We start from the raw sequence: 14,702 nt of genomic DNA on the forward strand, positions 1-14,702 counted from the left end.
GTCAGGGTCCTTTCTCTTTGATGCTTTTTTCCCCCCTCTGTGTTTAGCCATGAGCGGAGACAGTGTGAAAAGTTGGGGTGCTGGTCTGATGGCGCCACTTGTGTGGGATCCCCCTCTATATGGCTGATCATAAGATGCCTTTGTGCCACCGAGAGGGGGGAAAAAAAAAGACAGAATTAATCGCAACGGAGGGAAAAAGAGAAAGTGTTAAATGAAATTAAAATCAAACCCCCAAGACCTCAGTGGGAGCTGCCCCCCTCCCCTCCCCTCCCCCCTCCCATTCTTTTTAGGTGTTACCATATGAGGTTTTTAACCTGCAGTTCGCCTGTTGGTGCCGAGGGGAAGGAAATGATTCTACAAATGCAGAATAATCACAGATGCTATTTTATGAACCAATATTGTGATTTTGATCTACACTGTGATTATTTGGAAAAGGCCTGCGCTGGTTGTCCACATAGTGATTTGAGGAACAGCATTCAAATTTCTTAAAGAAGGTTAAGTACAATGACCCTGATAGCCAAATAGTGTGTCCCTGTGTGTTTCCCATAGTGCCGTTCTGCACAGTTGGGGCGTTGCAGAGATAACTTCTGGGGGTTAGGGCGTGAGGTGAGAGGGAACACATCATTTTTCAATAATAATGAACCCACACTGTTCTCTCTCTTGCAGACTGTTTCTGATACAGTGACAATAGAAAATCATCATTAACCTTTTAAATAGTCACCTTTGTGGAAAAATGAAAACAAATGAAATCAAAACTTTTTTATATAAATATCCAGCTTTAGTTTCTCTTTTTGCTTCATGACAAGTAACATTTTCAGTTCTCCTTCTGCCTTTTTTGTGCAATTGTATAAAATGTATTTACAGCATGTTTGTACTATGATATGATTAGATTATTCTATGTAGAGCCCGACCGATTTAATCGGTCGATATCGATATCGGCCTATCACAGATTATCGGTATCGGTGCATATATTCTCTGATATGCACTGATATGAATACTTTTATTAATAAGCAATAATGCAGTGGAAATGCTCGATTCAAGTCAAGTTATATAGGCAGCATTTTATGTATATTTGAGCCTTTGTTTTCATTCAAGTTAAAAAAAAAAAAAAAGTATATATATAAAATATATATATATACATATTTGTTCTTATGTGTTTTATTTATAGTTATTTATTTCTATAGTTATTTTATTTAATTCCCAGTTAAATTTACCGCTTCAGTGCAATGATGTCATTTTGGTAAATAAAGTTTATTGTTAAACTGTAAAATATCCTGCTTTCATTACGTCTTTTTCACAAGTGTTATTTATATATATATATATATATATATATATATATATATATATATATATGTATGTATACATATAAATATATATATATATATATATATACATATATATATATATATAATATATATATATATATATATATATATATATATATATATATATGTATGTATATATACATATATTGGCCAATATATCGATATCAGAATTATTGTACAACCTAATATCAGCATTGGCCCTAAAAATCCAATATGGGTCGGGTTAGATGATTTTATGGTTTTCTCTTCATGGAATAAAGAAGGAATCAGTGACGTAAAAAAAGCTCCAGAGCTGTCTGCTGTACTATAGATACTGCTCTTCTAAAAGAAACTTATATACTACAGCAGGATATAAACAAATCAGACGATGCTGACTTTAAGGTAGAATCACACTCTTCAGCCAACAACAGAACAAAAGGAGAGATTATTTTGTTTTGTTAATGTTACCAGAAAAGGCAGCCAGTGACTGTTATATGGACGTGGACAGACTATAGCATACTATGTTTAGTATAGATGTATGCAGAGATTGATGATTTGCACGAGGATAAAAGAATACTTCTGATGTATCATATCCACCCTAGAAAATGTATCTTAAAAAAAAAAAAAAAAAAAAAAAAAGTTAATTAAAAACAAAAAAGAAAAACTAGAATAACATTGTTGGAAAACTTTGTACTTCTACACTGGGGAACATTTGCTCACTCTTCTCTGCAGAATTGTTGCTCTCTACTGTTCATCCACAGATTTTCGATCAGATTTAGCTCAAAGCTCTGACTCGGCCACTCAAGGACTTTACCTTCTTATCCTTAAGCCACGTGCAGAAAGCTGAACCACCTTCCCACCTCCTGCTGTCGAGCAGAGGCAGCGTGTTTTCCTCTAGAATCATGGCCGTATTCATTCTCTCGTCAATGAAGAGAAACACCCCCACAACATAATGTCGTCACCACCAGGCTTCACAGTAGGTGTGTTAGTAAATGGGCCTCTGAGTCAGGATTATTTTGCCACACTCACACTTTGTTGTTTTTGATTCTAGATATGATGATACAGAGTCGAGTCTCTTACTCGAGGGGTGTAAATAGAACAGACTTAAGAGTTAGTGTTTCTAACTACAACTAAATATGTTTTAAAACTAAAGTTGATCTTACAGCTGGTGGAGTCCATGGTTGTTAGCAGTTAACAGCTGATCTGAAAACTGCGCCTACTTTGAAAATGTGCTCAAATTCAAACATGTCAAAAATAACATTTCTCCTTTGATCTGATTTGAGAACAGTGACCTCTGTCTGTCCCTCCAGCTGTGAACATCTCTGACAGTGCCGCCACTATTTTCCTCAGACAGGAAGTGACTGCTGGAACCCTTCCTGGAAGCCTGCGGTCTCCTCCCTGTGATCTACCTGTTGTTTGGTGCTGCAGGTGTAACAGTGTCTTGTTGTTGATGATGATGATGTTTTGGCTCAGATGGGGCTCGAATCAAAGGGACGTGCGGTTGTGCTAATGCACAGGGTGTGAAGATGATGCTGGTGACTGGGGGCAGACAGTGTGTGTGTGTGTGTGTGGGAGGAGAAGCTCTATGCAGTGTGTGAAGGGATTACTGGAACTGAGGGTGTGTTTACAAGTCGTACATACAAGTTATTTTTCCTTTCATATATTTGAAATATTCATTTCAAATGAAAGGACGTTAGCAGAGCTGGATGTGTTTTTCCATTTTAGACACCAGTGTTCATCCGACTTCCTGTCAACAGCTTGTAACCCCTTGTTTGACCCCAAACACAAAGCAGCTCCATAAAGAAATGCTTTTCTCACTGTCTGTGGAGATTGTCAGTCATCCAACAGACAGGAGCACTAACGAACCAAGTGACATCAACGGCCTTGATAACGAAAGAGGAATAAATACCTGGGTCTCCTCACCGGTCTGTGAGACCTGAGGAAGCCTCTTCAAGTATCTACAACTAAAAAACAAGTAATGGGAAAGACGAGAATTTCAAAGAAACTTGAATGTGGCAAACACACTGAGGTGGTTTGTAGCGACTTCCGGACACAAGCTAAAAGTCGCTGGGAGGCTGAGGTCAGGTCTGGTTTCATTCGTCTGACACGCTACCAAAAAGATTCGCTGCCAGTCCAAAATGATGTCAGCAAAAGGATCAAATTATTATATCGTGCACAAAGTTATCATCAAAATATCCACAGCGGTCAAAAGAAAGTGGCGGTCAACAAAAAATACAAGGACACCCCCCCCCCCCCCCCCCAATCACCACGACCGCACAAAAATAAATGACATTAATAACTGATATCAAAAAACACTAATGAATAACATTATATAAACCACAGAATCCATTCCTTTCTGAAAATCATTCCTCACCACCAGGCTTCACCGTAGGTGTGTTAGTAAATGGGCGCTCACACTTGTCTATGTACGTACTGTGTTCAGGTGTCTGTATACTTTAGCCGTGCAGTCTATATACCATAATGCTGAAAACGGCCAGACAGACACCTCCCTCTGGTAAACCTCTCACCTCCTTCAGTGTTTAGTAGAAAAGATGGAGGAGAGATAGTGTCTGGATGTGACAGCAGGCTGTACACAGATCAGCCACAACATTAAAAGCCAGCAACTGTTTTTATTCTTGTGGCTGTATATACACACACACACACACACACACACACACACACACACACAGGTTTTAATGTTACAGTAACAGTAAACAAGAACAATGTGCCCTGATCACCCTCAGCCTCACCCTGCACCCACCTGCCTGTACAGCCATGCTCAGCCTGGTATGCTGCTCTCAGCTGTTTATCAGATGGAAAATCACAGCAGGGGACTGTGTGTGTGTGCGTGTGTGTGTGTGTGTGTGTGTGAGACACTCTGAAGGTGCCTGTATTTATCGACCTGTGTGAGGATGATAACAGCAGACACTCCACCCTCAGCCTCTGAGGCTGGACCTGAGACCAAACATCAGCTGACATTGCTCTTCCTGACTCGTAATGATGCAGGACGGCTGATGTGATGGATGATCAGGCCTCAGCTGATTCAGAGCTCGGCTGCCGGACTGTCAACATGAGTCCTTTCAGACATCTGGAATCTGTGATAGTGTCTGTTACTGAAATGTCTTTCTGGCATTCAGACAGAGGTGTGTGTGTGTTTTCATTTTATGTCTACTCAGATGTGACAGGGGTGCTACAGAAACAGGCAGCTTATTAGTCAGCTGGTCCATAGAGGGAGGGCAGTCACAGCTGAGTATGAAGGAGGAAGAGTGTCCTCACTTCTCTCTCAGGATTGTGGATTTTAGACATTTTTAAAAACGCCCACCGAAACAATCCAATATCTGTTTAAATGTGCGCTTCATGTAGAATACTTTCAGCAGGTTGTCTTCCCGTGAAAACAGCACTACATTTTTTAAAACTGCTGAACTTCTGTTTTCTTTACGCACAAGCGCACCTATGGAGTACACTGTATCACGCCGCATCCGCAGGTCAGCTGAGTGAATTTAAAAGTTGTGTGCACCAGCTTCAACAACTGAGCATTTGTATATGTGTGTTTGTGTGTGTGTGTGTGTGTGTGTGTGTGTATTGTTGATACACGTAACCCAGACTCTTGTAGCTATGAACTAGCTAACAACAACTTGTATGAAAGATATCTGCATAGACACAATAAACCTGATTTAAGTTGGAAGACTTTGACCACCATGCAGGCTGCTGTCACAAAAATAAATGAAGTAAAAAAAAAAAAAGCTCTCTCACCTCAAACTTCTCAAACTTTCCGTGTCTGTCACAGGGAGCTACTTCCTCTCATGTGGAAAAAGGACGACACTGAGCACAGAGTGAAGCAGGTGATTCGTACCTTGTCCCTGAATGGAACAAGGCCTCCCCTACATTTTTTGAATCATTGTGTTTAAGCTACTATTATTGCTAGTATTTGAAAAAGAGGGTAAATATGAGAAAGTCTCAGGTGGAAGATGTTTACTTTTCCAATATTTAATGCAGCTCTCTTTAAAAAAATTTACTGTGAGATGTTTGAGGCAAATATTTAAAGTCAGCTCTGTTGAACTCTCTTCAGCTGATCTTAAGGTATTTTTGCTCTGGTCACAACAGCACAACATATTCTTCACTTTATAAATACATTTCCATGTGAGGGAGGGGCAGGTTTCCACGTCTGCCCAGGGAGAAAATGAAATCACTCGGGCTTTAGAGGACACATGCATTCTCTAGGTAACCACGTCAATTTCCCTCCACACCTGCAAACTGCAGAATAACCTGCCCACTCATCCCGTCCCTCTCTCTCCCTGCGTGTCTCCTGTCGTCTCCCCTCCTCAGATTTCCAGGCCTTTTGGAAGCAGGAAGCAGCTTTGTGTTGTGTCGTGTCGGCCTGTTTTAATTGGCTCAGGTAAAGCTGGGAATTACAGCAGCCTTGTCAAAGATGTATCAGGTTTAAGCCTCGCCTTTCAAAGACAGGAATTTTCAGAGGCCCCTCATTCTGAGCTGCTCCCAGCTCAGGACTGGTGTGTTGTGTGCTTGGTTTGCTTTTTGGACAGATAAAGGGCCACACTGTTGCTGTCTTCATGCACTGATGCAGAACAAAAGCCATGTGGGAACATTAATCTAGTAAATTAGGTTTACAAGAGGACATTGTTTGGAAGTGGAACTTGTCCATAACTGATAATCACAGTGTGTTTAACCCATAATGCACTGCACTCAGTAGAAGTGGAGCACAGTATATAGAATAAATAAATGCACATGCACCCAAAAGGATTTTCTAACACCATGAGCACTCACTCAAAATTCTGTGTGACCCAGAGTCACCTCACATCGTCTCAATTCAAACACACTGTTCACCCATGTCCCGTCAGCACAGAGCTAATCTGACTACTGTGACCTGTGGAAAACCTGTGGACCCACAGCGGCTGTGTGGTATATGCAGTGAGTATCAGTCAGTCAGTCAGTCAGTCAGTCAGTCAGTCCAGCTGCAGCACAGGAGCAAACTGCGTGAGGACAGGGTTACTAAAGGTCACAGAGCAGAGATAAAGTACAACCCTTCAGCTCAGCAGAATGTCCATGGTTTAGGTTTGATCGTTAATGACTGTGGTTCAGATCCTGTAGATCAGTGTCAGTGACAGACTTGTCTGGTAATTGGTCAATAACTCACAATTAAAATTACCACACAGTGAGGGTAATACTACAGCTACAATACTTGCCCCACAGATATGGCTGATGCTTTATAAAACACTGGATCCTTGATGAGTGCTGATGTTGGCTGATTTCAGAGTTGTTTCAAGTAATGAAACAACTTGTGGCCACAGTTCACTTCTTCTAATGGCGACCTCCAGCAGGATAATGCAGATGTGATGCAGTCATGTCGACATGGAGCAGAGTCTCAGAGGAAAGTTTCCAACCAAAGGGGGGAACTACCCACTACTTGCTGGGGTTCCTAATAAAGTGCTTGTTGAGTCTACTTGCTAGTAATACACATGAATGGGATTAAATGTAAATTTACACATGAAATCTTCTAGCATTTTTCATTCATGCCCGTCCAGACCATCAGCTAGCATCTCATGCCATGAGCAACCTGCGCTCCTGTCATGTGGATTAACCAGGTCAGCGCTCAAGCAGCAACAGGGAGGAGCTGCATCTCTGTTCACTGTAGATTAGATGCTGAGCACAGCTCGCAGCCAGGTAAACACATTTAGAAACAGAAACAGTGGTGAGTGTTTGTTTTTAAAACGCTGACTTTTTCATCTTTCAGTAAGGATGTTGTTCAGTGTGGCAAACTATCTCTTTAATGTTATTCGAAGAAAGCTCTGCTGAACCTCGTCTTTGTGTGCATGCACTGCGCCGAACCTCTAACCAAGAAGCATGTCCAGCAAACAATATTCTGTTCAGGTGTTACAACAGACAGTGATGCAGAGCAGCTTTCTCACTCACCGCTCAACATCCCAGATGCGAAGAGGGGAGAAGTTCTCGCAGCACGCCGTCCCTGTTACAAAGGAGCTGCAGAGAGAGAGAGAGAGAGAGAGAGAGAGAGAGAGAGAGATGGTGAAACGTCTCACAAGAACTAATTAAACCATCTGAAATAAGATTCTCCAATGAAACCTAAAGCAGCGGAATAAACATGTTATCAACCAGACCTTATCATTTATATCTCAGATAGATGATATCGACCAAAAAGGATTCATCGATCACACAAACCCAGTCCTGTGTATGTACGAATAAAATCAGATATATGTTCATGCAGGCAGAACAGACACATACAGAGGTGTCACTTTTGGTTTTAACTGCCACATTTAGCACCAGTCAGTCAACCATCACCACCGACATGACCTGACCCGGCCGACTCTTAACTTCACGTCTTCTTTCCAGAAGTTTGTTGGTAACATCTGATTGGACCGCTGCACACTGGGGCTCCAAGAAGTAATCATGCGCAATTAATCGAAATCTCAGCATGGCCCAGTGCAATATCCAAATCACACGAGATGTGATTGTTTTGATGAAAGTAAAATCTGTCAGATTGTTGAGCATCGTTAGCACCATTAGCGCTGTGGTGCTACGGAGAGGCCCAGACTACAAATCATATTCTCCAGAGGTTATATACAGTATGATTTTATTTGCATTATCTTGCAGTCCTTGTATTTAGTAATTATATGATTATTTTCTCAATTATTTGGGGATTTTTTTTCCAAACAGATTTGTCCATATGACGGACAGAATCACTGCCCTACATTCAAAACATTGCTCCAACACTTCATAGATCTGCTGAATTGAAATATTTATTCAGGATTACTGTGACCAGTAAAACTTCTTTTTTTTTTTTTAAATATTCCCTCTGACAGTTTTTGATTTATCAAGTCCCACCAAGTATTCAGTGTTCTGACTTCATAAACAAAGATGAGTATAAAGATAGATAGAGACAGTAGATCCACAGCAGCCTGTCGGTCTCTGTGCAAACTGTTGTTAATGACAAATAAGTGTTGTCAGAAAAGACCGATCCAGCAGGGATCCTCTGCTGTCACTCAGCTTCACTCACAAACCCTCGTCCCTGCCTCCATCCACCACACATTGTTTCCCAGCAGAAGAAAAGAGTAGAGAACTACAACACTCATGATCCTTTGATTGGAGTGGCAGATTGGAATTAGCAGCCTAGGTATGCACAGTGAATGCCACGCATGTGGAGAGGTGTGGGAGTGGTGAAAGGAGAGGGGAGGAGCGCTGTGGGAGAGGGCTGACGGGGTGTGTTTGCCTGTTAGAAGCTATGTAGAGGGTTGGGTGGTGACCAGGGGTGCTGGTGGTAGGGGGCTTCTGTTGGGTAGGGCCGGAGTCTCAGGGCTTAGTGCTCTCCTACAGGGTTGATGGACAGGGGGGAGGGCCCACCTTTTACAAACAGAGAGGTAGTTACTGACAAATGCTGCTGGCTGGATGAGAGTGCTGGAGATGGAGACACAGAAACTGATGCATTATCACGAGGGAGGAGGGAAAAGGTCCCCTTCAAAGATACACACTGAAATGCAGTTTGACGATGAAAAAAACTCCAGTATGATTCCCCACACTGATCTCCCTCATCACTTCACATCATCTATACGTCAAGCCATATGGGTAGAATTCCTGCAGGTCGGGTTTTACACACTGACACCTCTGAAGACACTGAACATGGTTGCGGAGGGGCCTCGGTGGCTCACCTGGTAGAGTGCATACCACTTAGGCTTAGTCATCCCCTCGCTCTCCAAAACCTTCCTGTCACTCTCTCACTTGTCCCAACCAGATTAAAGGCAAAAATCTGCCCAGAAAATAACTAAAAGAACAAAACAAAAAATACACTAGTTGTCTGTAACTTCCACCACAGACACACGAGAAGAGGTCACAGTGTATATTACCTCATTTCAAAATAAAATAAAATTCATTCACTGTGCTCCAAAGTAAGAGTTCTTCATACAAATGTGGTGGCGTCAAAAGAACAATATTTGTCTTTTAAGTGTAGTGGAGTAAAAGTCAGGGAAAGAAGAAAATATACTACAGTATAAGTACAGTACACAAGTTAATGTACTTTGTTACTATTCACCCCTGTAAACTAATTGATCATCAGAATTGCTTTCATTTTTGTCTTCCGACTAAACCATCCACTGATATAATCTCAGCACTAATACACAAAAGCCTGGGCAAAGTTACAGGGGGAATAAACACCTTGCTCAGACACACACCTGAACTAAACCAAGTTTAATTCAAAGGTGTATATTGGTCATCAAATCAAAGCATTGTTTTATTGTCTTGTCCATATGACAACAGTGTTTGTGGTGTATTATCTGTATCTCCTGTTTTTACACTGTTAAGTCTGAATCATTTTGTTACTCTTCAGGTTATAGAAGAAAAACTGACATCACTGCTAACAAGTCATTTTGCAGATAGACCAGATGTCCTCCTGTAGATGTGGATGGGTATAAGAAAATTCCGCAGATAGTTTCAAGGACTGACTGTATGTATATACAAACCAGAAACCACATTTATGTTGACCCCGAGGTTAACTCCCTGCCTGTAAACCACAGTGAAGGGAAGGAAGCTATTAGCTCCAGCTGTGGTGGAGCAGAGGTTAGGAGCCCCGTCAGAATCCGACACGAGTCTGAGCCTTCACTTCTCAAACAAGACATCCAGTGCTGCCGTCCTGTCGTCACATCACACCTTCTCTCTTCTGTGTGTGCACACTGAGGCGAAGCTGAACACTGACAGTGAACTGCATTAGAAAGTTTAAAAAGTAACAATATGTTAATGTATTATTGTAAACAAAATTAGGTTCTCCTAATTTGGAAAAGGGTTTGAATCACAGATGCTTTCTATTTTGTTCAGAGCACCATGTTGATGATGATAATATACTTCATCAGAATGTAAAATGTAGTTTCAGCTACCAGCGGGGGGGTGTCTAATATCTGATTGGATCCAAAGCTCCGGAGCTGCTACAGCAAGATGGTTTTGTCGCCACTTTAAAAAGCCCTGTGTAATTAATGTGATCATTATTATTATGATGTTCTCCAGGTTTGGCCACGTACAGACTGTCCTGACCTCTGCTCCGTAAAGATTTTGTTTGATTTTATTTCTATACCTGTATAAAATTGCTAAAATGGAAACAGGCACAAGAAATGAGGCGAGAGAGAGAGAGAGAGAGAGAGAGAGAGAGAGAGAGAGAGAGAGAGAGAGACAGAGAGAGAGAGAGATAGAGATAGAGAGATAGAGGTCCCTGGTCAGAAACCAGGAGATGTTGTGATTCAGGGTCAGCACCTTTGGGCCACCAGGTTGCCCCCGATTGATAAAGGCTGGCGGGGCCTGAAAGAAAGATCTACCGACGCTACTCAGCACAGAAGAAAGTGCTGCATGAAGTCATTTAATCTGTGTTTCCATTTTCATTTGCTGTTCTTCTAAAAAAAAACAAAAAAAATGCCAAGACTGACCAATCAATCAATAATGCTGTTAAGGAGAGTGCTCTTTTTCGTAAACATGCAAATACATCATCTATTACAGAGTCTCTAATTACAGATGTTGCATTAATATGATAAAACCTTTATTAGACATCTGATGGTAGAGAGCTGACTGGAAACAAGGGAGGAAAGCAGCAAAGGTCTCAGGTCAGACCAGAGCAGCGATGCCACATTTATTAATGGCCACGAGGCAGTAAACCCAATAACCAATTTCATAATGTGTTATTTTCTAGATAAAGTCATGAACTAGTTGCTTGAATTTGTCCAAACTCCAGCAAAGTAGCAAAACTAATGTCACATTTTCTGCACATTTTCAATCCAAAGTGTGGCTTCTGGAGTTATTAATATGTAATACCTCACCAAAGTCCTTAATAACATACTGACTGTAAATTGAAATTGAATTGATGCAGCAGGGCTCAGGACGGGTTCTCTGTGAGGGAGACAGGACTGTTACGTAAACGGCCACGCAGCCGTCCAGACAGAACCAGACAGAGCTGTGACTGAGGGACGCTGCTGGCATCAACACGCACATGTGCTGCCAAGGGGAGTGGTGATGAGTGGTGATGGGATATGTGTGTGTGTGTGTGAGTGTGTGTGTTGGGGGGTTAAAAGGGTGGCAGGACAGGACAGAGCTGGTGGGGGCGGGGGTGGAGGGTAAGGGTGGTGGTGGTGGTGGTGGTGGTGTGTGTGTGTGTGTGTGTGTGTGTGTGGGGGGGGGGGGGTCGAGGACGTCTAAGTGAGGCATAGAGGCAGCTGTCAGGCCTGTTAAGCAGTGCAGCCCATTGGCAGACCCCCAGTAATTAGTGTTGGGTAAACTCATTTATGGCCCAAATGGGTCGGGCAGGGCCAGGACCAGTATGCGTGGTGGGTGACCTCTGACCCGTTGACACAGGATACAATAGGGTTACGGTCACACTCACTATCTGGACCCTATTACTCTCCATTACTCACATTACTCACCCCTCACTGGGCCGTGGCGCTGGTGGAGGCAGGGCGGGGGACACCGGCCATACAATGAAATAACGACTACCCCCTTGTCTCCCCCAGCTCTCTCACCCCTCTGAAGCGCCAACCAGGCCTGATCTGGGGTCAGAGCTTGCACTGATATTATAGCTGCTAAGGTCAGAGCCTCTCTCGCCTAATGTGGGGCAGATATCCCCCCTAAACACACACACACTCACATACATACACACACATACACACACAAAGCCATATCTCTGACCAAACGGAGTCACCCTCCTCTCCCCTGATCTGTGCCTCCCCCCTCACTCCGCCTCTCATCATTAGCAGCATGCTGGGCCTCTGCTGCCGTTTGGGTAACCTCATCAGCTGGCTGTATCATCTAAGGGCCTATGTGGCAGGGTCACACAAACTGACTGAGTCCTCAGTGGGAACCCAGCCCCACACAGACACACACACATACACACAGATATGAAAAAACACATCTACACACATTCACAACACTCTCTCATGCGTGCAAACACACATTCAGAAGCATAGACATGGGCAGCAACAATAACACACACACACACTCACACACACATACAAAGTGTGAGAGCCCCTGCTGGGAGTTGAGTCCAACAGTACCAACATTGTTAGCTCCAAATCAACACTCTGACCGCACAGGGAGCACCACGCTTTCCCAAGACCACCACCAACACACTGCTTCTGTCCAGACCGTCACCAGTCCCTGATCCCAGTACACACCAGCAACACACCAACAACACAATAACAACACACCAACAACACACCAGCAACACACCAACAACACACCGACACCACAATAACAATATATAAACAATACACTGACAACCTATTAACAACAGACCAGCAACACACCAACAACACACCAACACCACAACAACAACACATAAACAATACACTGACAACACACCAACAACACACCGAGAACATATTAACAACACACCGACAACACACCAACAACACACTAACACCACATGGAGAAAACACCAACAACACATTAACAACACACAAACAATACGCCGACAACATATTAACAACACACCAACAACACACCAACAACACACCAACAACATATTAACAACACACCAACAACCCACCAACAACACACCAACAACACACCAACAACACACCAACAACACAACAACAACATAATAACAACACACAAACAATACGCAGACAACATTTTAAAAACACATAGACAACACACGAACAACATAATAACAACACACAAACCACACAACAACAACACACAGACCACACACCAACAACACACAAACAACATATTAACAACACACAAACCACACACCAACCACACAAACAACACATCAACAACATATTAACAACACACAAACCACACCAACCACACAAACAACACATCAACAACACACCAACAACATACAAACAACACACTGACAACATATTAACAACACACCAACAACATACAAACAACACACTGACAACATATTAACAACATATAGACTACACACCGACAACACACTGACAACATATTAACAACAAATATACAACATATTAACAACACACAAACGACACACCAACAACATCTTCTAGAGGACAGAAACCCTAACAACAACATGTCTGTCAGGAAAACAATAGATTGACTCATGATGGCTTTCCAATGCAGTATCATTCACGACTTGGACCGAGGCTGGATTACCAACTAATCAAGATGGGCGACTTTCCAGTAGATTCTAGACCACCAGGGGCCCTAAAACCCCCACATTCAGTCTGTATCATTTAGGTCTACATAATTTGATTAACCTTAAATTTGTGCTCTGAGCACTGGTTGGTGTCTGGCTGCCTGGGAAAATAATGAAACCACCATGTATATTGGGGGCCAATAGGCACTTGAATCAGAATTGTCAATGTCCTTGTATACTTATGTAAAGGGAAGATTTCAGTTTTTGCTTTGTAATAAATGTACAAAAATGTCTAGAAACAAGTTTCCCCTTTCTCATTATGGCTTGGTGAGTGTAGATTGAACTGAGCACAGTTCCATTCATTCAAAATTAAATCTACAACACAATAAAGGGAAGCGGTCTGAACACTTTCTGAAGCTACTGTAGAACTTGTTTCCCAGTTGGTGGCAACGCGTCAGATATTTTGGGCTGTGGCTCAGGAGGTAGAGCAGGTTGTCCATTAATCAGAAGGTCAGTGATTCCATCCAGTCCACATGTCGAGGTGTCCTTGGGCAAGATACTGTACCCCAATTTGCTCCTGATGTGTCATCGGTGTGTGTGTGTGTGCGATAGAAAAGTACTGAAGGAAGAGTAAAAAAAAAAGTGTTATGAATGTGTGTGTGAATGGGCAGGGTTTTTCCTGCATACAGAATTGCGATGCGGCCGCCTCCGCCAAATTTCTTGCTGCCTCTGCCTCCCAACAAAATTCTAGTGGGCCTACTTGTTTTCTCGGTACTCGGTGGATTTGACGTTTGTAACTGCAATTGTGGCTGTACATCAATACGGCAATGTAGTGGCGCTGTATCGTAATCCATGCATCAGGGAGAGCATTCCAAAATTGCTAAAGAAGAAGAATACGAACGTCCTGGATTTTCTGCCTGCGGAGGGAGCAGGTGACCTGATTTTGCTGCTATTCAAACAAGTGAAGATTATCTCTTTTACATCCAAGCACACCCTGCTTCTTGTTACATCCTACTGTCACCTGCTCAGCATCATTTTCACCACATCTACACACAGCCCTTCCAGCTGTTGACTACTGCAGAAGTTCTGAACAGCACTTCATTAACCACCCAGAAAAAAAAAAAGAAAATATCAAAAATTCTTTAGGTCAATACTGAATTTTGCACCACGAAAATGAAAACTACTTTATACTGAAGCAACAGTTCCCATGACAACTATCAATTTTGAGTTCTGTGGATTATCCTGAGAAACAAGGACACAAAAGCACTGTCAAATATACAGTGAAGTCCACC

General features: G+C 42.4%; 1 protein-coding gene across 1 annotated transcript in view; it reads right to left on the minus strand.

The window, feature by feature from the left end:
* fbxw4 (F-box and WD repeat domain containing 4) overlaps positions 1-14,702 on the minus strand; it is a 48,361-nt gene that overhangs the window by 12,355 nt on the left and 21,304 nt on the right. Inside the window, exon 6 of the mRNA XM_056396352.1 lies at positions 7,236-7,301. Coding sequence (XP_056252327.1) covers positions 7,236-7,301 — 66 coding nt within the window. The remainder of the gene's footprint in view (positions 1-7,235; positions 7,302-14,702) is intronic.

This window comes from Seriola aureovittata, chromosome 14 (genome assembly GCF_021018895.1).
Source record: "Seriola aureovittata isolate HTS-2021-v1 ecotype China chromosome 14, ASM2101889v1, whole genome shotgun sequence".
Taxonomy (NCBI): domain Eukaryota; kingdom Metazoa; phylum Chordata; class Actinopteri; order Carangiformes; family Carangidae; genus Seriola; species Seriola aureovittata.